This window comes from Apiospora aurea, assembly GCF_038362705.1.
Source record: "Apiospora aurea strain CBS 24483 chromosome Unknown utg000003l_segment0_segment0, whole genome shotgun sequence".
Taxonomy (NCBI): domain Eukaryota; kingdom Fungi; phylum Ascomycota; class Sordariomycetes; order Amphisphaeriales; family Apiosporaceae; genus Apiospora; species Apiospora aurea.
Window position 1 is genome coordinate 2,057,072 of NW_027117390.1, and position 21,192 is coordinate 2,078,263.

The window sequence follows — 21,192 nt, forward strand, 5'->3', positions numbered from 1 at the left end:
CCTTCTGAGTTCCAGCCAGGTCTCGAAACAGGAAACGGCCATGCCATATCGACGCTAACTGCCGAAGATGCTTCTTGGGCAACCAGGTGTCGAAACAACAAACGCATCCGATCAGATCCATCACAAGCTCGCCAAGCTACTACAAGCAGCAGAGCTGAACAGACTAGCCAACAGGGAGCCTTGTCGCTCTAGGGGTGGCATTTCCCGCCCAGTCAACACTATGTACTACCGGCACTGCATGCAGATCGCACCTATCTTCCGTACCAAGAGATTTTGATGCTATTTCTATCCATTTCAGGCAACCCGAAACCCAACATGCGGCAGTTGACATGCTGTGCTCAGAACGCCAAGAGGATTATCGACGGCATAAACAGAACTTGATTCGCGGACCCAATAAGACTTCATTTTCCCAGCCCCTGGATGCCCCAAGCCAAGGAAAAGGAAAAGGAAGCTAAGTGCGAGCGAGAGGGCCGTGTTGTATAGTAGCAGCCACCCAACCCGCCTCTTGGTTTGGGTAAGAAGAGCGCGAGACAGCGAGATGATGCCAGCCAATAGCGTCACCAGGAGGCCCAACCGGACCCTCCATATAGCTGTGTAACCAATGATAAGAGGCATGCCATAAGTGTATCAGGTTAACTATCTACCGATGACAATACGGCCATACACCCGCCAGCCCGCCCGCCCCTCCGAGTGGGCGACAATAACAAGCCTCGGCATTTCTAGCCCATGTACTGTCAGGTATGCGCATTCGTCAGTTCGGCCAAGGCAGCGTAAGCTTGCAGAAAAGACCCAGACAGGCAATCAGAACAGTAGACGGCGACACATATGTAGAAGCACAAGCATCAGCATCTTGCATATGTAGTGGAACCACCGGCATAGTAGTACGCTACATAGGCCCAACCCGACACGACAGCACAACACGCAATGCAAAACATTAGTATACCTATTCGGACTGTTCCGTATCCCCGTTATGACCATTACTATGTGTCGCTACGGAGCGAGAAGGACGAAAATAATAAGGGCTGCGGCAGTTGTCGTGGCTATCTGTGATATATCATTGCCGACAGAGAGCAACAGGTAATGAGGATGGGCAGTCTAATAATTCACAGACCACCAAAAAAAAAACCGAAATTCCCCGAGAAACGCCTTGGATCCATACCCTCAACAGCCCTCAAACACCGAACAATAGCCGGGCGCCAAACTTGACCAGACAAACATGTGAAGAGTGTGCGATGGATGCAGTCGCAGCCAGGAACAGGCAATGCCTTCAGTGCTGCTGCGCCATGGGACCTCCGACAATGACGGCCTCGATAGTATCGCCCGTTTCACTCTCGGCCGACTCCTCCTCCAGCTCTTCGTCCTCGTCTTCATCGCCCTCCCCGTCTTCTTCCTCTTCCTCGAGGTCTTCGTCAGCGGCCTGGTCCGGGTCGTCGTGCCCCTCTCCCATTTCTTCACCCTCGTCCTCTTCGTCCCGCATGGTGTGGTCCGCCCCATCAGCTTCTCCGCCTTCGTCGGCTTCTTCCTCTTCCTCTTCGTCTTCGGCGCCGTGGTCGTGGTCATGGTCGTGTTCGTGATCGTGACCGTGTTGATCCTCGTCACCGTCGCCATCGTGCACCAAAGTCTCGTCAGCCTCTTCCTCTCCATCTTCATGCTCCTCGTGCTCTTCTTCCTCGTCATCGGCATCTCCATCGCCCTCTTCGTCATCCTCTTCGTCTTCGTCCTCTTCGGCCTCCTGTGTGTTTCGTCTAATAAGGCCAGGGAATAAGAGAGCGGCTTCCTCATCGTCGAGTATATCATCCGGCACGTCGCTGAGGTCGCTCTCATCATCGGCCGAGTCGTGCAGACTTCTCGACGGACTGCTCTCGTGACCCTCGTGCGCGTCATCGTCCTTCATTTCCACGTCGCCGTCTCCTTGCCCGGGAGCCTCTCCAGTTGGCGTGCGGCTGTTGTTGCGTGACTTGCTGCTTGATACTGAGGCCCGTGACTTCTCCCTCGCAGGCTTGGCGGGACCGTCGATGGCACGCATGACGGCTTGTTCGGCCTTGCGTAGAAGATCCGGCCGTCGCACGCCAGCACGACGTGGTCGGGCAATGGCTTCTTGAGTTGCTACCGCAGGCCCCGCTGCGTCGGTGCCGGAATTCTCGACGGACTGAGGATTGAGTAGAGCAGTAAAAGGGTTGGCAGGTGGTTTCTTCTCTTTTTCCAGTTCCCCCTTCTTGGCCTTATTGGCTTCGGCGCGCTCTTTGATGAGCTCCTCCAGCGGCGGACCAGGTAGGTTCTTGCCGACCTCGAAGTAAAAGGCCGTGTAGCTATCGTAGATAAGATCGTCCACGGCACCGGCCTTCATGAGCGCGGAGTTTAGCTTCTTGAGCTCGACGGCCTCTTTGAGGGCCTCGAACGCCGAGTGGTCCGACGTGTTCGCGTCCGTCGACCATTCCGTGATGCGCTCCGCGATGATCTCGAACTCTTCCTGTGAAACGTTCTTATACACGTCATCGATGATGGGCTGGATTTTGTAGTGGCTGCGGATCATGCGCAGGTAAGCAACGCAGCACGTCTGCCACAGGTCGTTAAAGTGGTAGAAGTCGCCTCCCTTCTTGCGGATGCGGCGCAACAGGGCCTCGAAGTTGGTGCGGTCCTTGAGCGTGACCAGGAGTTTGACCATAAAGCGCACATACTGCTCGGTATAGACGTGGTGACGGCCGGGTCGCTCGGCGTCGCATTTCCAGACGTTCATAACCATGGTTTTGGTGAACATAGTCTTCTGAAGTACCTGGAACGCGGACAGAGCCTGGAGCGCTTCGGGGTTCTCGGCTTTGTCGTCGAAGAGCAGCTTGGCATGGCGCATGATGATGCGATGTTGCCAGTTGGACTTGTCCTTATCCTTGAGGTGTGTAAGCGTCTCAATGACGAATGGTTCCCATTCCTCCGTGTCATTGATCTCTACCTTCGCTCCCTTCTTGATGGCAAATGGCTGACGTTGCAGGATGTCGGCTGCCTCTTGAGGCTCGAGGTCTCCACGCGCCACAAGTTTATATACGACCGACACGATCTTGTAGTGAGGCTCAAGGATAGGATCTGTCCCGGACCGAGGTTTGGGCAGGGCCCAGACAGCCTCAACCGACTCCTCCAGGGCCCTGATGAGTTGCTCCACAGTCGGTCGGCTTTGGCGGTCGTAATGGTCTAAAGTGGTGTAAGGCTTCTGATACATCTTCCAGATGCACTTGGCACGCATGTAGGAGTTCCTGACATGGTTAGCATAAATTCCGGGTAAGCAAGGCGGACTTGTTGTACTTACTTCCATTCCTTTGGCTTAACCCCCATAGCTTTGCGGAAGAGTCGGGCAGCGTACTTCCACACTTTGTAATCGTCCATCTGCTCATGTATGATACGCTTATATGTGCCTCCACCCATGCTATTCTGGATGAAGAATCGCTCATGATCCGAGTGCTGGAAAGGCTCCATGGCGAAAGGCTCGCGGCTAGAGGCATACATGCGCATGCCAAATTTGTGGTACAGCTCATGGATGGCCTCGATCCCCTCGGTGTCGCCCGGTTCAGGTAAGGCTTTCCAGGAGTGAGATAGCGCAAGGGTGTAACAGTGGATAGCGTTGCGCTGGTATTTAACAAGCTCGGCGCGCTCCTTATTCATCTTTTCAGCAGTCCAAAGAACCGACTCGTCCAGCTCGTAATCGAAGCACTCGGCAAGCCGGAACCATGCGTCCCATTGGTCAGGGGTGAACTGGAGCTGCTGTCGAAGGAATGTTGCGCCGATCCGAAGGTCATCCGTCGCGCCTGGGGTTTGTCTGCGATTGAGATCCACCCCCTTGAACTTACTGAAAGCGATCATGCCAAGCAAGAAGAACCACCCATGGCGCGCGAGTGAGCTGTCCGGGGTGTTAACCGCTACAGCATCAATGGTGAGACCACCCTTGAGAGCTTGATACAGTCGTAGCGGGTGTACTGGTCTCTTGAGGAATTCAGTAAAGTTTCGCAGGTTGTGTATCGTCTGTTGATTCGACTTCGTTTGGCCAATGGCTTGCTGCATGTGCTCAATGGTACCCTTCAAGTCTGATTTCAGGAGGTCCTTCATCGACATATGGTTTGCCAGAACAATAATCTTCTCGACAAGTGCAGAAGCATTGCGCCTCTCAAGTTTCTCTGGTGGGCAGTTGTGGTCCTCCACCTCCCAAGAGCCAATGCCTTTGAGGCCGTAGAGATCGAATAGTACCTGGCCGAGGTAGTCTTCCCAGTTATCTACTAGATTCTGTTTCAGGAGCTCGACGCGCATCATCTTGAGGAAAATCTTGTTTGATGACTTGCAGAATTTCCTGAGGCCTAGGACTTGATGAACAGCAGCAAGGTATTCTGCCAGGTCCGTTTCTGGCGTTGTGAACTCCGAGCGGTTTTCATTTACACCAGCCTTCAGAATAGTGTAAAGAAGCGACCAATTTCGCACTTGCATTTCACGAAGCTTGTTCAAGAAGGGCGAAAAACTGGCATTGCTCGTAGGAGCAGTAAGCATGCCAACCCGGACCTCATCTTCGTACACGGAAGAGGTGTGGAGAAGGCAGCTCAGCTTGACCAGTGCAGCAACGCTTGACCTCAGGTGCCTGTCATCGATAATGTCGAAAGCCGTTGGATCGTTGAGTGCGAGCGCGAGGGAGTTGACAAGAAGATCGTCGACAAACTTGAGCATCTTGAAGAAAAGACCGCGCCGATCCTCAAGGGGCATACTGAGATAGGGGTCTCGCTCAAAGTCATTGACTACCATCTCGATGGCTTTCACCTTGCAGGAAAACTCCTTGGTCGTATACTTGATAGCCTGGTATGCTTCATCCAAGCGGTTCCACAAGAACAACCGCATCTCAGTACTGGCGCCGAGTAAGAACTTCCACAGGTCCCGGAGCCCTTGACTGGCGGTCTCGGAAATGGGCTGCTGTTTCGCTTCTTCTGGCTGTGGCGTATTGGGCTGCTCGTCCGGGATCGGCGAGCCTGAAGATGACTCGGGGGTCTCCACCGTGTATACTGATTCGGGGTTGAGGACGGGTTCCAGACTGTCAATGACGGAGACTGGATCGCTTAGGTCGTTCTGGAATAGCCCCAAGAAGAAATCCATGGTTGTCAGCTTAGATATCTCTTTGTCCGCTGCGAATATCGATATCTCTGGCATGATCGCGTTGTTCGGCAACCGTGGACTTATACCTTCAAAGTCGCTGGCCAAAGACTCGCGCAAGCTTTGCCAGCATTGGAGAATATGTTCCCGCGATACACCCTCGGTGAGAGTGACCAGGAAGACGGATGCCCATAAGAAACGCACCGAGAGTGCTTGGTTGCGGTCTGCCGGCCTCCTCTGACTCAATTCCGCAGCAAATGAAAACCAGCGGCCAAGCCTCCCCTTGGTCTCCACACGAATACCAAAGTCCACGGCGCTATTAGGGTTCGTGATCCTCTCGTAAACGTCCAAGTGCAGCTCAAAAAGCATCTGGGCCATCCCGTCAACACTGTCAAATGCCTGTGGGTCTTCCGAGCTTGCGGCCTCTTCAAACTCATGTTGCATGCGATTGTAAATGTCCTCGTCCAGATGGCTGATAACCTGTACCACCGAGGTCTTCATGGAATCCGACCACTTCGAGGTGACGTAGGTTTCAGATATGACCCTGACCCACTCAAAGGCAATATCGCCTATGCCCATTCCGAGCTGCTTGGCTTTGGCGGCGAAGGCCTTGAGGTTCTTTGTCTCGTCAAACTCCGTCGTTTCAGCCTTGGACTGAGAGCCGGGCTTAGAGTGCTCAAGGAACAGGCTGAAGCCCACGGCGGAGGTCGCTTCCTTCTTGCTCAACAACACTCTGGCAATGTCCTCGTCGAATGCAGTAAGCGAATCCCGAAGATCAACCATAGCCGGTTTTGTCACCTTGGCAGTCCGTTTTTCGAAATCCGACAATTCCAAAATCTCCGCGAGGCGGTCGAGCATGCCGCGATCCGTCACACCCAGGTTCTCTGCGATATTTCGCACATTCTGAAACAGATTCTTGTCGGCGGCTTGGTAGGGTTCCAGTTGCGCGGAAAAGGGGTTCTGAGCTTCGACTGGCTCGTCCGCTACCGTCTCCCGTCTCCGAGTCCGCTTGCTTCGCTTCTCGACGACTTCTTCGGTTTCGCCGTCAGGCTGCAAGCCAGCAGCCGATTGTGACCGTTTCCTCGATGTTACAGAGCCGCTGCGTTCTTTCCGGGACCCACCGACAGTGGTTGTGTTTTCGATTTTGCCATCTTTAGGCGACTCCACTGCGTCTTCGAGCGCGATATCCTGACTTGTACTATCTCCAGCTTCTTCTGTGGCTGTTTTGTCCGCCGTCTCTCCTGCAGGCTTGGGCCGTTCGACCAACATCTTCTCGGTGGGCTCTGGAGTATCGGGCAGTTCTGGCAGCTCGATAGTCGTAATCCTTCCGGGAACGCCGTGCGTGGCCACGAAATGGACCAGAGTCATTCCTAAATCGGCCCACGATGCGGTTGGCACGGCCAGGACAAGCGGTGACAGATTTTGCAACTCATTATCCTTGGCGCCTTTCGGCATTGCAAGTGTTTTGGTCGGATCTGGCAAGAACGGAATCGGGTCGAGATATCGTTTTAGGGCAGCAGGCATGAACTTCTTGGTGTAGGGTGCCATGATAGGATGTGACAGCGCCATGTCATCTGACAGAACGTGCAGCTGCTCTTTGAGTTGCTCTCCCGCAAAGCCTTCGGCGAGAGACGGAGGTTCGACCTCGTCAACTGCTGGATCATCGTCCAGCTCGATTGCCGCCTCCAAGCAGTACCTGCTGGCCCGGGCGCTTTTCAAGAACGCAGCGACTCGAGCCGCTTTCCTCCATAGTTCGGCGTCTGATGGGTCGTGATCAAGGGCCGTGGCGTAGTCGCACAGAGCCTTATGGGCGCTTCGGAGTGTCTCTTCCTGGGTAAAGACCGCAGCTCTATCTTTGCCGGCAGATTTGGCCTTGTACTTGATACCGTCCAGCTCGAACTGGCCATGGTTCTTGTAGGCCAGGTACAAGGCCTGGGGCAAACTGCTACCGGTGCCATCGATATCCGTCTGCGCGACTTCGAGCGATTGTGCGAATGAGATGTCGAGAGGGGAGGTTGTGAGTTTCGGTATGGCGCTCGGCGCGATCGAATTCAGTCTGCGCTTCGGTGTACTGGAATATCTCGGACTTGAACAGGTCATCGTATGCGTCGGCAGCTTCGGCGTATTGCTGGGGTCCCTGAGCATGGAGCTTCAGGGCGGTTTGGTAGCGTCTCAGGGCCTCTTCGATATGGAGCTCCCGAGTAATGTCGACCTCGTCATCGATGTTTTCCTCGGGCTCGACATTGATGGGATTGAAGGCCGGCTGCAGATACTGGATCAGTCATGTTCGCAAGTCGGAGGGTTTGGCTCACACGAAGCGTACCATGGTGTTTTGCGGTTATGGGTAGATACTGATTACGCTAATCGGATAATTGGCCGTTCGCATCACATGTATAATGCACTTTCAGGTCCATCGCATAACTGCTGCGATCACAATGCAAGCCAATTAGCTCGGTGTCGCCGGCAGTGTGCAATCCTCAGTCGCTTCGTAGGGTTATGCTGTGCAGGTGGAATCGTGGTGGTGGTGGTGGTTACAGGGGGGTTGATGCGGCAGCGGATCGCATTTCGTAGTCGCGCCTGGAGTTGGGAGAGGACGCGCCGTGCGGTTCGGAATTGCCCATTAATAAATTGAATTGGAGATGGATTGACTGCACCAGCCAGCCAGCAGCAGCAGCTCCCAGCTCCAGACGGACAAAAAGATGACGGAACTCGTTAAAGCGGGATGTGGGCCAGGTACCGTGTGGCGCGAGCTGCCCCATCCCTGCTGGAGGCTGTGGCTGAAGCGCCGATTGAGGGCGCTGGAGGGCGATTGTTTAGATTGCCCAGAAGCCTTCCAGGGCGTTTTAGATTGATCAACGAATCCCCGGCGCCCGGCGTGGCTTGGGGCGATGGCGCGTTCCTTGATTGGAGAGACAACTCTGGCCAAATCACCAATGCCAAGCTGCATCCTGTGGTGCGCAATCGTGTTCCCAGTCCTCCCAGTCCACTCCCGTCGCATGCCACCAACACCAGCCTCTCCCGACCCTCGATCCTTCCCGCCCACCAGTCTCCCAGCGTCGTCTGTACCGGAGGTTGAAGTTGCACATCTCTAGCCGTCAATCCATGATCCAAGGTGCCCGGCACCATTGACGCGCTTCCGTCTACTGCCCCATGACTCGGGCGCATTGAGTTGCATCATACCCTTTCCAACCCAAGGATAACATCGACTCGTGGATCTGCATTTGCGCTTTCCCATCTGCAAACCCCTACAAGCGCCTTCACAATGCCTTCGCCCGCGGTGCCAGAGTAGGAGCCCCAAATCCCTCCCCCGTGAAAATACTCTGCTAACCCAAGCCCTTGGTAGGATATCCGAAGAAGTACTTCACGAGTCCATTGAGGCTCGAACCGAGTCGCTTCAGTCGTTGCGCGAACTTGGTCCCCCCGACTTGGTCCACCTCCTCAAGCAGAACCTCCGAACCGCTACGCGGCAGACGGGCGTATACCATCATGTCACCGGTGTGGACGCCTCGTCTTCCGCCAGCTTAGCTGCGTATATTAACACCCTCACCTACAACAACAAGGAGCACGGCCAGCAAGCCACCAACAAGATCGTCGAAGGTCTTTACTGCTGCTACAATGCCTTCTCCCGCCTAGACATGCGCGTCCATGTCACCATCCCCGGAACAGTCGATAGTTACTGCATTGACGAGCGGGGAGAGAAGCGCCCCGCGACCGACGACCTATGGCTGGAGACATATCTCTGCAGTGTGCTGCGTGCGTACTCGTACGCGGATGATGGCAGCGGCGACACAATTAGGAAGATCATGGGCGTCCGCCGTTTCAACCCCGTCATGAACACCGAAACCGAACACCGTTTTCTCAGCGCTGCCGAGCAACTGTTCTTCCGCGGCTGGCAGCTGGGCTCCGACTCGGTCGTTCAGGTCCCCAACAACGTCTCGAACCACCTCACTTCTGGCCTGCTGAAATACTTCCACACTACCGGCCGCTTCGCTTCTGCTATCAACCTTTTCGAGAAATTGCGCTCCCATAACGTCGAGGTCTCCTCGCTCTTGGCCAAGGTCTTGTTCATGGGCAACGAAGAAGTACAGGGTGTGCGCGTTCTGTATCAGGCACTCAAGGATACACCCATGGATTATGTTATGCTTGACACACAAGCGGATTTCCTCATGAAGAAGGCATTGTCCGCCCCTAGTGCTCAGCTGAAAGAAGAGAGGCTCAAGATGGCCCGGGGCTGCGCAGACCGGAGCACCATTGCCGCTCCCAGTGAGTTTGGCACGTGGGCCCGATTAGCACAAGTCTACGTTACCATGGAAGACTGGGAAAATGCTCTGACTATTCTCAATTCGTGCCCCATGTTCACCTACCAGGATAAGGATGCGCCCCTTATGCCCGAGCCGAAAGACGTCTATCTCCCCACTCTACCCGAGACCCGGCTGGATGAAATCGACAGCGAGCCTGAATCACGATACAACGAGCAGGTAGATCCCAGCTTACTGAACCTGAGGGCGGCCGCCTACCGTGGAACCTTCAAGCAGGCGTACAGCATCCTAACGGAAATGACAGCCAAGATTGGATGGGACCAGCTGCTCAAGATTCGCAGCAATGTATTTGTGATGGAGGACGAGTACAGGACTGAGCGCCAGGACACATCTTCCCTTGCACCCCCAGCACAGCGCAACGCTAGTCTCGACGGCCTTCGCGGGACTCCTGAGCCCCCTGTCAATGGCGATGAGGAAACGGAAAAGGAGAAGGACAAAGAAAGTGCCAAGGACGACGACGAAAAGAGCAACATTGAAGATGACGAGAAGAACGACAAGGATGATAACGAAGATGAGAAGAACGGCGACGATAAGTCCAACGCTGGAGATGCTGATTCGACTGCGCCAACCCTGGCGAATGGCGAGAATGTCCCGAATTCGGTAGAAAAGCCTGAGCACACTATTGACCCGGGCAAGGTCAAGGCCGATGCCATAAAATCAGACTCGGATAACGTAAGTTGCCCCCCTCGGAAGATGTATATGGGCTACGTATGCTAACAAGATTGGCCAGTCTGCAACTACGGAAGAGCATCTGTCGCGCTTGAATAACAAGCGACTGTGCGAGCGCTGGTTGGATAGTCTCTTCATGGTTCTTTATGAAGATCTGCGAGTCTACACAATCTGGCGCACCCAAATGGCGCAGTACCGCGCCCAGTCGATGCAGTACAAGAAGTCGGCCGAAGAGTGGGAGATCCTCGGCTGCCTGGCCGAGCGCCTGCAGCACCACGACGAGGCCGTCGAGGCGTACCGCGCGTGCCTGGCGCAGCGTTTCAGCCCCAAGGCGCTGTCGGGCATCCTGCGCGTGTACGAAAAGACCAAGAACACGCGCGAGATAGTCGCGTCCCTGATACGGCTGGTGACGTGGCAGTACCGCTGGTACAGCGAGTTCTCGCCCGACCTGCTGTACACGATCCGCACCCTCATCGAGGACGAGGGCGCCGTCAAGGTGCGCAGCATCATCCAGGCCACCAGCCTGCCGCAAAACGTCCTGGACCTGACGCACCACTACGCGGCCCTGTGTCACTCGTTCCGGAGTACCGGAACCGATGGTTAGACGTGGAGGGCTAGCTAGTGACGATGGGGAAAGAAAGGAGGAAAAGGAGAACGTCGATTTGCAATTCGACGCGCGGGTTATACCTCTTTGGAAGGGACGAGGCGGAACCAGGGTACGAGGATTTTTCATTCTAAGCAATGTGTGCAGTCAGATTATGTGATATCCACGTCGGTACTACTTTGGTAAGGGAGGTAGGTAGGAAGGGATGTTGCCAGTCCGTCAGCATGTGGTATTAATAGACAAAAGTCCCACGCAGATGTTTGCTTTGCAGTTGCTCGGTCCGTGCTCGTCCGATCTTTTCTTTTCTGCACGTGTGACTTCTTAACAACGTCTCCTCGCTACATACACGACAACAAACCTACCTAACCTACACGGTATGCCCCTTCCCTTGCTTCAGCCCCGGCAGCAGATCGCCGTAGACGGCCCGCTCGAGCTCGTCCCACATCCGGTTCACGACGTCGTTGCCGTGCGGGAGAACCATGGTGAACATGGCGGCCGCGACGCCCGTCGCCGGGTCCACCCACCACCGCCCGTTGCTCATGCCGCTCCACGTCATGCTGCCGGCGCGCCGCCGCTTTCCCGGCAGGTCGTCCAGGTTGATCAGGCCGCCCAGGCCGTGGTCGAGCCGCACGCTCCCGTCCAGAGGCATCTCGGGCGCGAAGCCGGCGGGGAAGGCGGATACGGTGCTCGTGAGCTGGGCTCGTTGGGGTGGCGTGAGCTGCGGGGTCAGGAGCTGCGTCAGGGTTTGGGGTTTGAGGAGGGTTTCTTGTTCTTGTTCCTGGTGGTGGGAAGAGGAGGAGGAGGAGGAGGAGGAGGACCGAAGCAGGCCGGAGAGGAAGAGGCCGTAGTCGTGCGGCGTGGAGAACAGACCGGCCCCGCCCGACTCCATCTCGTGCTCCGTGCGTAGGATGCTCGTGCCGGGCCGCAGCTCGGCGTCGGGGTAGGGCCGGGCGCCTGTGATGCCGTCCTCGGCGCTGAATGCGAACTCAAGGAGCCGGTCATCTCCTGCTTTCTTCTCATCGCCTCCCAAGATCCGCTCCGGCCAGAACCCCGTCCGCTCCATGCCCAGCGGCGCGAAGATGTGGCGCTGCATCCACTCTCCCAGCGACTGCTTGGTGAGGGCTTCCAGTACCGAGCCCGCCCAGTCGTACGCCATGCCGTACACCCAGCCCTCGCCCGGCGCGGACGAGAGCGGCGTCGTCATGCCCGCCCGGGTCCAGTCGAGGTTGACGGCGGTGCGGCCGGCGGAGCGGCTCCAGCGCATCAGGTCCGGGACGGGCAGATCCATGGCCAGGCCCAGCGTGTGGGTGAGCAGGTGGTGCAGGGTGATGGGCCGCGTGTTGGGCTCGAGAATGGGCTTTCCTTCTTCACCTCCGTCCCTGTCGTCGGTGTCAAACCCGCGTAGAATCCCCATGGCGGCGAGCTCGGGCTCGAGCGACCGCAGGTTTTGGTCCATGGCCAGCAGCCCCGGTCCACAAGCTGCAGCGCCGCAACGGCCGTGGGCAGCTTCGTCATGGAGGCTAGCCAGACGAGGGAGCGTATGGTGAAGGGCGCTGCTCCGGGCGCGAAGGCGAGGCGACCCGAGGCGCCTTCGTAGAGGATGCCTGTTCCTGGTTGTTAGCAAATGGGAGACCGGGGGCGCTTACGTTGGGAAAGAGGTACGCACCATCCCTGTCCACGACTACGAAGCCGGCGCCCAGTAGCTTGTTCTTCACTGTGAGCTCATCGGACGAAACAGTATATGATCTGAGGATTTCATCAAGCTTCTCCATGTTGGATTGGGATACGGCTAATCTTCAATCCCGGCATTGTGCAGAGGTTGCCGTGTCGGCTTCTCGGCACCTCACACAGCCACTGTGCGTGCCCAACAGCCTAGCCCCCCCCCGTAGGAATCGCAAATCTGCGACGACCCCGCTTCCATCCGGGGCCCCGTGTAAGCCAGCCAGCCCCTTCTCCAGTAATTTCTCCCCCGATCTATTGGATAACTTCGCGCTTCGCAACAGCAACACACGGGGTTCATGAACAGTTCTACACGTCATAATCGTATGTACGACAGAGAACGTGATGCGAGGCTGTGGGTAACGCGCCACGGCATAACATGCAAGACACCTAACTTGGCCGTCCTCTCTCTCTCTCTCTCTCCACACGACCTCAGCCCGACAGAACAGACTCGGCGGGCTACAGGTCCGTCTACCGAGTGAGGCTGGGTTACCTCCGACCGTTCTTTTCAGGCAACCAGTCTAGTACACTTGAAGGCCGTTTCGATGGACACGCATCTTGACACCATTGGCCAGGCAATCGTCACGTCGTTGCCAGACTCTTCACCGTGGGTTTCTCGCAGACTCGATTGGACCAATACCTGCCGAACAGCAAAGGAAGCCAAGAGGTCGAAAACGGTGCTCAATTCATCACAGCCACCCTGTCTGAACCTTACCCTCCGCCTGCCAATATTCTAGAGCCGCTTCTTGTGCTCCTTGGACATGTTTCTTGGCAAGTTCCCTTCATGAACCAGAGCGATGGCCTGGTTCAAGATGATGACAAGCGCACGCGTTATACCGCTCCCGCCGTAAAACCCGGCGAGGCTCTGGGGTAGAGATGTAGCGTCGACGCGTGTTCCATGTCGCGAATATACTTGCGTCCTCATGATAGTGTGACAGTGAACGGTCAGCCGCCATGGGGCATATCTACAACACGAGCTGCCCTGATGTTGGTCCCTCGGTGTTTAGTGACGGACGATGCGGTTGAGCCTGCCTACCGCCGTTTCGGCCCAATCGCACTCCGTGAGATGGGGCCTGGTCGGCTGGTTGACTGTGCGGTGTGCAGTTGCAATCCGATCGAAACGGACTTCATGAGTAGGCGCAGGGCACGGCACGAAACGGGCTTCATCACCACATAGTCTTGACGGGCGCCATGCAGTGGTTTTCCAAATCATTTCGTTATTACTTCCATTGCATGAACGTCCGTAGAAAGACACGGAAAGATCTCACTTCACTTTGTGATTGTCCGAACTTTTGGAAGTAAAGCCAAACGCTCTCGCCCACTCAAGTACTATTCCTGTACGTGACTTGCTGTAGCATCACGCCCGGCGGGAAATGCGCGCTAACCTGGTTTTGCAGAGTCTCACTTCATTGGTTTGCCAGTTCGGCAGGCCAGTGAATGGCCTGAAGTAGAGGCCAGGTATGGTGTCCACGAAGGAGTCGCGCAGCTCTGTCAATTTCGACGAAGATGTTGACAAGGAGGTGCCGGCCCCGAGTGGCTTTGCCTACGACCACCACCACTGGAATCCAACCCCCAGTACCACGAATACGCCCCGGGGAGCAACGAGCCGCCACCCTTTAACGTGGAATTCGACTACTACGACGATTACAGCACTGGCCCCCAGCTCCCGCTGTACGCGCCAGAAGACAATGAGCTGTCTCCTTTTGCTGCAACCCGCGCCGGCGACGACTCCAGTCTTTTCACCGGCATTGGTTCCAGTTTCGGCGCTGACCCCAGAATTTCCCCCCCAATTCCAGGATTCGAGCCCGTCGCGGCCAGTCCCTTTGGCTTGGCTCCTGGTGCCGGCTATGACCAGTCCTTCCATGCAAATCGATCTCGAGACACCTACCGGACGCTTCTAGGGATTCCAGACGAGAGCGGGCAGGATGGTTATCATCCGCACTCGTCTGATTCGTCTTACTACCATGGGTCGTCGTCGAATCTGGGCCACGGTGGGGCGATGCAGGATCTGGATTATCTGACCACACTATCCCCCAACTCGATCGCCCACAGCAGCGGGTTCGGTTCCAAGGGAAGGCGCCCGCGAAAGCCCCCGACAGGGCCAAGAAGCACAAATGCACCCACTCTGACTGCCCGTGGTCCTTCGACCAGCCCAAGGGGCTCAGGCGGCACGAGGAGACCCAGCACGCAGATTCGCACACCGCATGCTACACTTGCAAATGCAACTACCAAACCGCCGTCAAGAGCAACTACCGGCGACACCTTGACAGCAGAGGCTCCCACTGTGGTGGGGGTCGCGATGACACTTGGGGCGCGTTCAGGTGCAAATGTGGCTGCCCAGGCTTTGGCGACCTGGCCGACCTAATCGAGCACCTGGACGTTTGTGAGTCGGTCAAGGAGAAGTCTGGGCGACCGCGCAGAAAGCCCAAAACGCCTAGAAGTGCTTAACACTTCTTTCCCCTTGCTTGATGGAGGTAACAGATGGACTGTCATTACCGGACATTGAAAAGGGAATTCGCTCTTTACACTAGAACCCACTGGTATCACTCCACTTATTTTTATTCTTGTACATCGCGTGCCCTTCTTCCTGTACTGTTTCTCCGTTGGAGACAATTGAAGAGGATCCAGGGGAAACGATGAGTTTTGCGAGGAGTTCAAGGACAAGAGAGATTGAAAAGAAGAGGATGAGGCGAAAAAATGACCTCGGTGTTTGTTTGCCTTATAGCTAGCTGAGTAACATCGAACATCAATGCAAATGCGCCATTCCCTCTTCCAGCCCTCTTTCTTGCCCAGAGCAGAGTACAATCGTGATCTTCTAGGCAGCAGCACAAGTAGATCTTAAGGTACTTGAAACCCCCAAGCATCTGCCTCGCGGAAGGAATGGTGAAGTATTCGAACGGCCAGAATGACGGCTTTACCATGCAGCTTATGAGAGCTCTGCCTTTCGTATAGGGCTGTAGGGCTCAACTGCTTCTCGATAGGGAGGGAAGGGAGCCCTTGTTGCCTGTCGCACTGGGGGTTGGCGATTGCGCCATAGGCCTTGTGGGCACTAATACGACCCCACCATTTGCATATGCTGGCCCCCAATTTTGGCTGAACAGCAGCTGAGCTCGGGAGAGGGCCAGCCCGCTTTGAGACAACATTTGGGGGGGCCGAAAAACCTCAGCAAAAGTGAAGCCCGTTTTGGCAGTTACGAAAGACATACTCATCCAGTCAAGGTTACATCACCACCGTGCAGAGGCTATCTCAGCATATGCGACTTTCGGTCCAGTCAGACATCTCGGTGTGAGAAACTTCAGTATGCCATTGCCAGAGGTATATAAGTCAACCAGTCACCCTGAAGCTGTCCTCAATGATACAATCAATTCACAGAGCATTGGGATTTTATCTACTCCTCCTATCACATCGCGAGTCCTGGCTTCAGAAGCAAATCTCTCTGCAGTTCCCCTCATAACAGCCCCTTTCTCAGTTTTGAGCAGATCAGCTTTAACTAATTATATACCGAAGACAAGTAATGGACGTAAGTAAATAGCGGTGTGCTGCTTTTTTCTTCTTTTTCCTTTTTTCTTTTTCAATTTCTGACATTGCTCTCATCCAAGAGCTTACCGCAAGTGAAGCTAAAGGACTCCCGGTGCCCATTCCTAAGGCAGTCAGCCACGAATGAATGTGGCTTGACCTGCAAACCAACCATTGAGCGAATTCTGCAGAAGAACTCAGGCAGCTACCAGGTGGTATCGTGCACCTGGAACACGGGAGATCTCATCGTTTTCTCCGTAATGGTGCTGGATGACCATCCAGAGTATGCACTCCTCCGCAACCGCCCACTCGAGGCGCAGGCCTTCTGGAAGCACGGCAAGCTGCCCCCGAAGCTCTATGAGTCCAGGAAGCGTAGGATCCGAAGGCTGAGGCACTCGCGAAACTTTGTCGAGGACGTCGAGGACGAAGGATTGAGAGTTGTCGTATGCCGCTCACCGAGTGAAGGCATCGAAAGGCACTGCAAGCTGCAGGGGGGCCCTCACCCGAGTTACAGGATGCAGACTTCCCGGTGCTGGGCCGAGATAGAGCCCAAAGTTACGCCAGCACACTCAATACGAGAAGAAGCGGCATCCCGACCTACGCGAGAGCCGCAGAGACGTCTTGCCAGCAAACACATAATGAGTCTTGCGGGCTGACCGATCCACCCAAAGTGACCAAGCTGTTCACACGACGTAAGGGATCCAGGAAAAGTATATTAGGCTAGAGCCATGGTTACAGTCGTTCTGGCGAGCTCATGATATCCATAGATTTTATTAGGCGTCATATAAACGCTCATTCAACGCAGTGCTTATTACCCCCTTTAGTGAATCTGATCACTGTATCCAAGTATCCATGAAGTTGAGCAATTGGGTATGATAAAATATCTTGGCCACGGCACCAGTTGCACTATAGGCAAAGCAATACGTTTATTCAGGGTCCTAATACCCTGTTACCAGGGAAGTATCCCGTTATATACGGGTTTTTAGAAAAGAAGTTATCATAAGCAAACGTCTCTTGACTTATCCAGCCTCCAAAGTGTGCGCCCCAGCACAAGGCACTCCTGGACCCCCATAACGCCCGAACAAGTCTACCAGATTTCCCAAGAGTCCTAAGGAGCGTTCTTTCGTTTCACTAGGTTCTGATTGTTTCCTGGTAGGCGGGATCGTCGGGGTTGATCCGAATCACTGTGACTCCTGCGGGGATGTTGGGCCACTCATAGTCAGCCCAAACTGTGCCGGGAAACCAGTCCTTGCCCGTTTCATTCGCTGCCACCTTGGGCAGCAAGACGTAGGCGGTTCCCGTGGCCATCTCGGCGAGGGCCTGGGAGCAGATGTCGAAGAACTCCTTGCTGGCCTGCTCGTCGCTCTGCCATTGGTCCTGCCAGTTGGGAGTTATCCATTTCTGCGCCAGTATTTTGTAGCCCATGAGGTACGCGCGATCCTTGATGGCCTGCCGTGCCTTGCCTGCGTAGCCCCCCCGGCCCGGAGTAGAATAGAGTATTCCCGGTGATTAGTTGGGCCTTGCACTCATCGACGGTAGGCAGGGGTGGTGTAGGGCGAAGTACAACCTGGACGAACTCCTTGCCGATGGGGCTGGCGAGGGCATTGAAGGCCAGTGATGCCAATAGGGCTGCTCTGAATAGTGGTTTTACCATATACATTCTGAGAGGGCTCGGGGGCTGTGACGAGTTCTGGATACTGTAATGGGGTGATGTGATTTTGAGACGTTTGATACTGATAACACAATGCGATGACTATACCACTTCTTGCAAACATACTGAGATTTCACAAGGCTTCATATATTTCAGTTGTCACCTGCAAATGTGCTCTTAATATCATCTATAGCTTCGCACTAGGTAATGGCCAGAGGAATGTTTACAAAGAATGCTATACCGTGTGGCGTTGACATGGATTCCGAGTGCAGTAGGGCTGATGCCAGCAATATAAAATCATACGATGATCATATTAAGAGGGGCATTCCTACCGAACCGGACATATTCCCAAGATGGACGCGAGAGAATTTACTTACTGAATCCGTCTGGTGGCAGATATCCAAGAGGATGCTGGCCTAGCCCTATGCGGAAATGGAGCAAAGAATTGTGTTGTATCAGGACTGTCTCAGCACTCGTCTTTAGAGAGGCATTCGTAGCTGAGACAGACCGTGAGACGGTGAGGTCTAGAAGCTGAAGAGATGTTACTTTGGGTATGGAGGCGCCCGAACTAGACATTTATTAGGTCTAAGGGATACTTATGAGCCGCTTTTATCGTGGCGTTGATACAGGCCGTCTTAAGACCACCTGAGTAATTCTTCCCATAGATGCGAGTACCTATCGAATTAGATACAATATGCAGTTTCTGCGTAATAACCGGGTTATCGAGAGCCGATAAAGACTTGGGAAACCAACCGAAAAGGAAACAAAGGTTCTTTTTCTACCAGAACTCCTTAAGTAGCCACCACAACACAAGCCCCTGGAAACAACACGGGCACATAAAGCTGAGCAAAACCATGGCTCCATCAAACGTCGGAAACGATGAAGTCATTGCGGCCAGTACTACTTGTACTGAGCAATCAAACTGGGACACGAGCGCCTTTGAGCAACTCCTTGAGAAGAATTGGGACATCAACAGCTGCCTTGGTTATTCGGGAGATGCACTATCGTAGGTCAACCCATTTCTTCTGGCCATTTTCTTACTTCTATCCACGCGAATCTCATCTTGGTTCCATTCACTAAACCACCAAATATATAGTTTAGCTGTAGGCGCCAACAAACTGCCGCTGGTGAAGTATCTCCTCGACCATGGGGCCGACCCAAACCGCAACCTGCGCGGAGACACGTACTCAGCCCTTGAGCTCGCAGCCGTTGTCGACGCGCAATTGGGCATATTCACAGCGCTTGTGGACCACGGCGCCGAGGTGCAGGACCGGAGCGTGATGCTGATAGCCGCTCGCACGGGACGGGTGGACGTGCTGGAGCACATCCATCGCAAGGTGGATGATCCTCTCTTGATCGATGCCGTTCCGGACAATGTTGATGTGTACGATAATGCTCGAAAAAAGACGGACTTCGGGACTCCCTTACACGGCGCCGCGGGGAATGGTCAGACGGAGACGGTCGAGTGGTTGCTCAAACAGGGGGCGTCCAGTGATATCAAGAATGATAGTGGGCTGACGCCCAAGGAGGTGGCTGCTAAGGGAGGTCATGTAAAATGTGAAAAGCTCCTTTGAGATATGGGACACGTCATGTATACTGATAGACAGCCCCTCAAACGCGTATCAACAGCGATAGAATCACGACCAAAGACTCGAAGCTCGATCAGCGTGTTCCTTGGTGCCACAGTGTCCCATGTGCATACTGATATTACTCTTCACTCGTTTACGTGGGCTAGAGCATATGGCTAATGTGCCCAACTACTTAGTTGCATCGATCCAACACTCCCCAATTCCTTTTTTCTCTGGAATAGGGGTTTTTGCAACGAAAGCAGGAAGTTGGATCCGTACCGTCCGTGGAGATGCCAGGCCTCAAATCGACTGGGCTTATGCCCCACTGTCTCGTCGTGTTGGCTTCATACTTGTCATGGAGCCCATGGTATCGGAATCAAATCCGTAAAATTTGAAACTTGACATGCAAGATTACCTGCTCGCTATAATTCGGCACTCCTCTAATCACACTTGGCCGCGAAGTCTTTTCTAGAAGTCTCAAGCCATGCCACATCATATGAAATGATACTTCTCGGGAGCCACAATGGCACGGCATCAGCCAAACAGAGGGATGACGGGCTCCACTGTGAGCAGCAGTAGGCTTGTCTGTATTGAGGTTCGAAAACAATCTTCCGCCCTCGGCGGGTGCCGCGCCGGCTGGCCTAATCCGGCAATGCAAACGACAACGCCGGCACCACGGTTCTCGCCAATGGAATACCCCCATTAGTGGAACTCACCAAAATTGTAAACTTCCAACCCACCTGCATCGCGGGTTCCCACTAATCTCAATATGAACTTCCGCCTATCAGAGCCTATGCCCCCTTGGCATCGCGATTAAGGCATGGCTGACAAACATCTTGAGACAACCTATAACTGTGGGACACTCGCACCTCTTGAGTGAGTTCTGTTAACCCTCGAATACAGCGCTACCCAGAAGCATAAACCGGATTCCAAAGCACAAGACTCAGGATGAAGAGCTCCGTATCCCTCCTCGGCGCGCTCGCCAGCGTGGTCGTAGGCCACGGCCTGGTGACCGACTTCTGGATCAACGGCCAGCACGAGCAGGGCTTCCTGCTCGACTACTACTACGCCAAGAAGAACGGCGGCTCCGTGCCGGACATCGCAGCCTGGTACGCCGAGAACCTCGACATCGGCTTCGTGGCGCCCAACGAGTACGGCACCGCGGCCATCAACTGCCACAAGAACGCGTCGCCGGGCAAGCTGACCAAGACGGCCCCCGCGGGCGGCTCCATGTCCTTCTACTGGGAGGCGGCCAACAAGCAGCCCTGGCCGCACGCGCAGGGTCCCATCCTCAGCTACCTCGCGCCCTGCAACGGCGACTGCAGTAAAGCCGACCCGACCAAGCTGGCGTGGGTCAAGATCGACGCCGCGGGCATCGACTACGCCACCCAGCGCTGGGCGTCCGAGGACCTGATCGCCAACAACAACACCTGGACGAGCCAGATCCCCGCCGGCATCGCGCCCGGCCACTACGTCTTCCGCCACGAGATCATCGCGCTGCACGCCGCCGGGTCCGCCAACGGGGCCCAGAACTACCCGCAGTGCTTCAACGTCCAGATCACCGGGTCGGGCACCGCCAAGCCGTCCGGCACACTGGGCACGGCGCTCTACAAGGCGGACCACCCGGGCATCCTGTTCAACCCTTACCGGACGATCACGAGCTATGCGATGCCCGGACCCACTCTGTTCAAGGGCTAGATCCGAAAGAGACGGAGGAAAGACTTTATTTAGATGATGGTGGAAGTGTAGTTGCTAGGTCTTCGCAGGCAGAGGCCAGCTCAGGGGTTGGCATGGTGAGCGTGGCTAAAGACATCATAAACTACCAGCATGTATAGAGAAACGAGAGTGAGACTATTGCTATAAAGTAGTATTCGAGAAGGCGCTGTCGCACCTCCCGGGTTTAGCCCCCCTTCCCGATTGGGCATCGCGCGATTGTACACCCCTATCTCCAACTAAATTTATATCTTAATCAGAGTGCTTTAACATTGACACGAGGATGTTCATTTCCTCAGGTCTGTCTCTATCTCTGAG

The 21,192-nt window shown here is 55.0% G+C and overlaps 9 protein-coding genes across 9 annotated transcripts; 6 read left to right on the forward strand and 3 right to left on the reverse strand.

Moving 5' to 3' along the window:
* Window positions 1-1,267: 1,267 nt before the first annotated feature.
* PG986_004486 (Histone transcription regulator 3-like) lies at window positions 1,268-7,441 on the reverse strand (the record flags this gene model as incomplete). The annotated part of the gene is given in 4 exon segments (XM_066840708.1): window positions 1,268-3,245; window positions 3,299-7,186; window positions 7,203-7,387; window positions 7,430-7,441. The coding sequence occupies 4 exon segments, from the start codon at window positions 7,439-7,441 to the stop codon at window positions 1,268-1,270; spliced, it is 6,063 nt and encodes a 2,020-aa protein (XP_066703335.1).
* Window positions 7,442-8,377: 936 nt separating this feature from the next.
* Window positions 8,378-10,707, forward strand: PG986_004487 (uncharacterized protein; the record flags this gene model as incomplete). Its single annotated transcript, XM_066840709.1, has 3 exons — window positions 8,378-8,400; window positions 8,459-10,106; window positions 10,156-10,707. 3 exons carry the CDS (start codon window positions 8,378-8,380, stop codon window positions 10,705-10,707), a joined length of 2,223 nt encoding a protein of 740 aa, XP_066703336.1.
* A 367-nt stretch (window positions 10,708-11,074) lies between these two features.
* Window positions 11,075-12,479, reverse strand: PG986_004488 (beta-lactamase; the record flags this gene model as incomplete). The annotated part of the gene is made up of 2 exons (XM_066840710.1): window positions 11,075-12,311; window positions 12,370-12,479. The coding sequence occupies 2 exons, from the start codon at window positions 12,477-12,479 to the stop codon at window positions 11,075-11,077; spliced, it is 1,347 nt and encodes a 448-aa protein (XP_066703337.1).
* A 292-nt stretch (window positions 12,480-12,771) lies between these two features.
* Window positions 12,772-13,945, forward strand: PG986_004489 (uncharacterized protein; the record flags this gene model as incomplete). Its single annotated transcript, XM_066840711.1, has 5 exons — window positions 12,772-12,781; window positions 13,002-13,296; window positions 13,357-13,487; window positions 13,674-13,763; window positions 13,944-13,945. Coding segments are annotated over 5 exons (528 nt in total).
* PG986_004490 (uncharacterized protein) lies at window positions 13,887-14,791 on the forward strand (the record flags this gene model as incomplete). Its single annotated transcript, XM_066840712.1, has 2 exons — window positions 13,887-13,946; window positions 14,003-14,791. The coding sequence occupies 2 exons, from the start codon at window positions 13,887-13,889 to the stop codon at window positions 14,789-14,791; spliced, it is 849 nt and encodes a 282-aa protein (XP_066703339.1).
* A 1,411-nt stretch (window positions 14,792-16,202) lies between these two features.
* On the forward strand, window positions 16,203-16,598 carry PG986_004491 (uncharacterized protein; the record flags this gene model as incomplete). Its single annotated transcript, XM_066840713.1, has 1 exon — window positions 16,203-16,598. One exon carries the CDS (start codon window positions 16,203-16,205, stop codon window positions 16,596-16,598), a length of 396 nt encoding a protein of 131 aa, XP_066703340.1.
* Window positions 16,599-17,073: 475 nt separating this feature from the next.
* On the reverse strand, window positions 17,074-17,367 carry PG986_004492 (uncharacterized protein; the record flags this gene model as incomplete). Its single annotated transcript, XM_066840714.1, has 1 exon — window positions 17,074-17,367. One exon carries the CDS (start codon window positions 17,365-17,367, stop codon window positions 17,074-17,076), a length of 294 nt encoding a protein of 97 aa, XP_066703341.1.
* Window positions 17,368-18,447: 1,080 nt separating this feature from the next.
* On the forward strand, window positions 18,448-19,167 carry PG986_004493 (uncharacterized protein; the record flags this gene model as incomplete). Its single annotated transcript, XM_066840715.1, has 2 exons — window positions 18,448-18,599; window positions 18,690-19,167. 2 exons carry the CDS (start codon window positions 18,448-18,450, stop codon window positions 19,165-19,167), a joined length of 630 nt encoding a protein of 209 aa, XP_066703342.1.
* Window positions 19,168-20,109: 942 nt separating this feature from the next.
* PG986_004494 (glycosyl hydrolase family 61 protein) lies at window positions 20,110-20,859 on the forward strand (the record flags this gene model as incomplete). The annotated part of the gene is made up of 1 exon (XM_066840716.1): window positions 20,110-20,859. One exon carries the CDS (start codon window positions 20,110-20,112, stop codon window positions 20,857-20,859), a length of 750 nt encoding a protein of 249 aa, XP_066703343.1.
* Window positions 20,860-21,192: the final 333 nt, after the last annotated feature.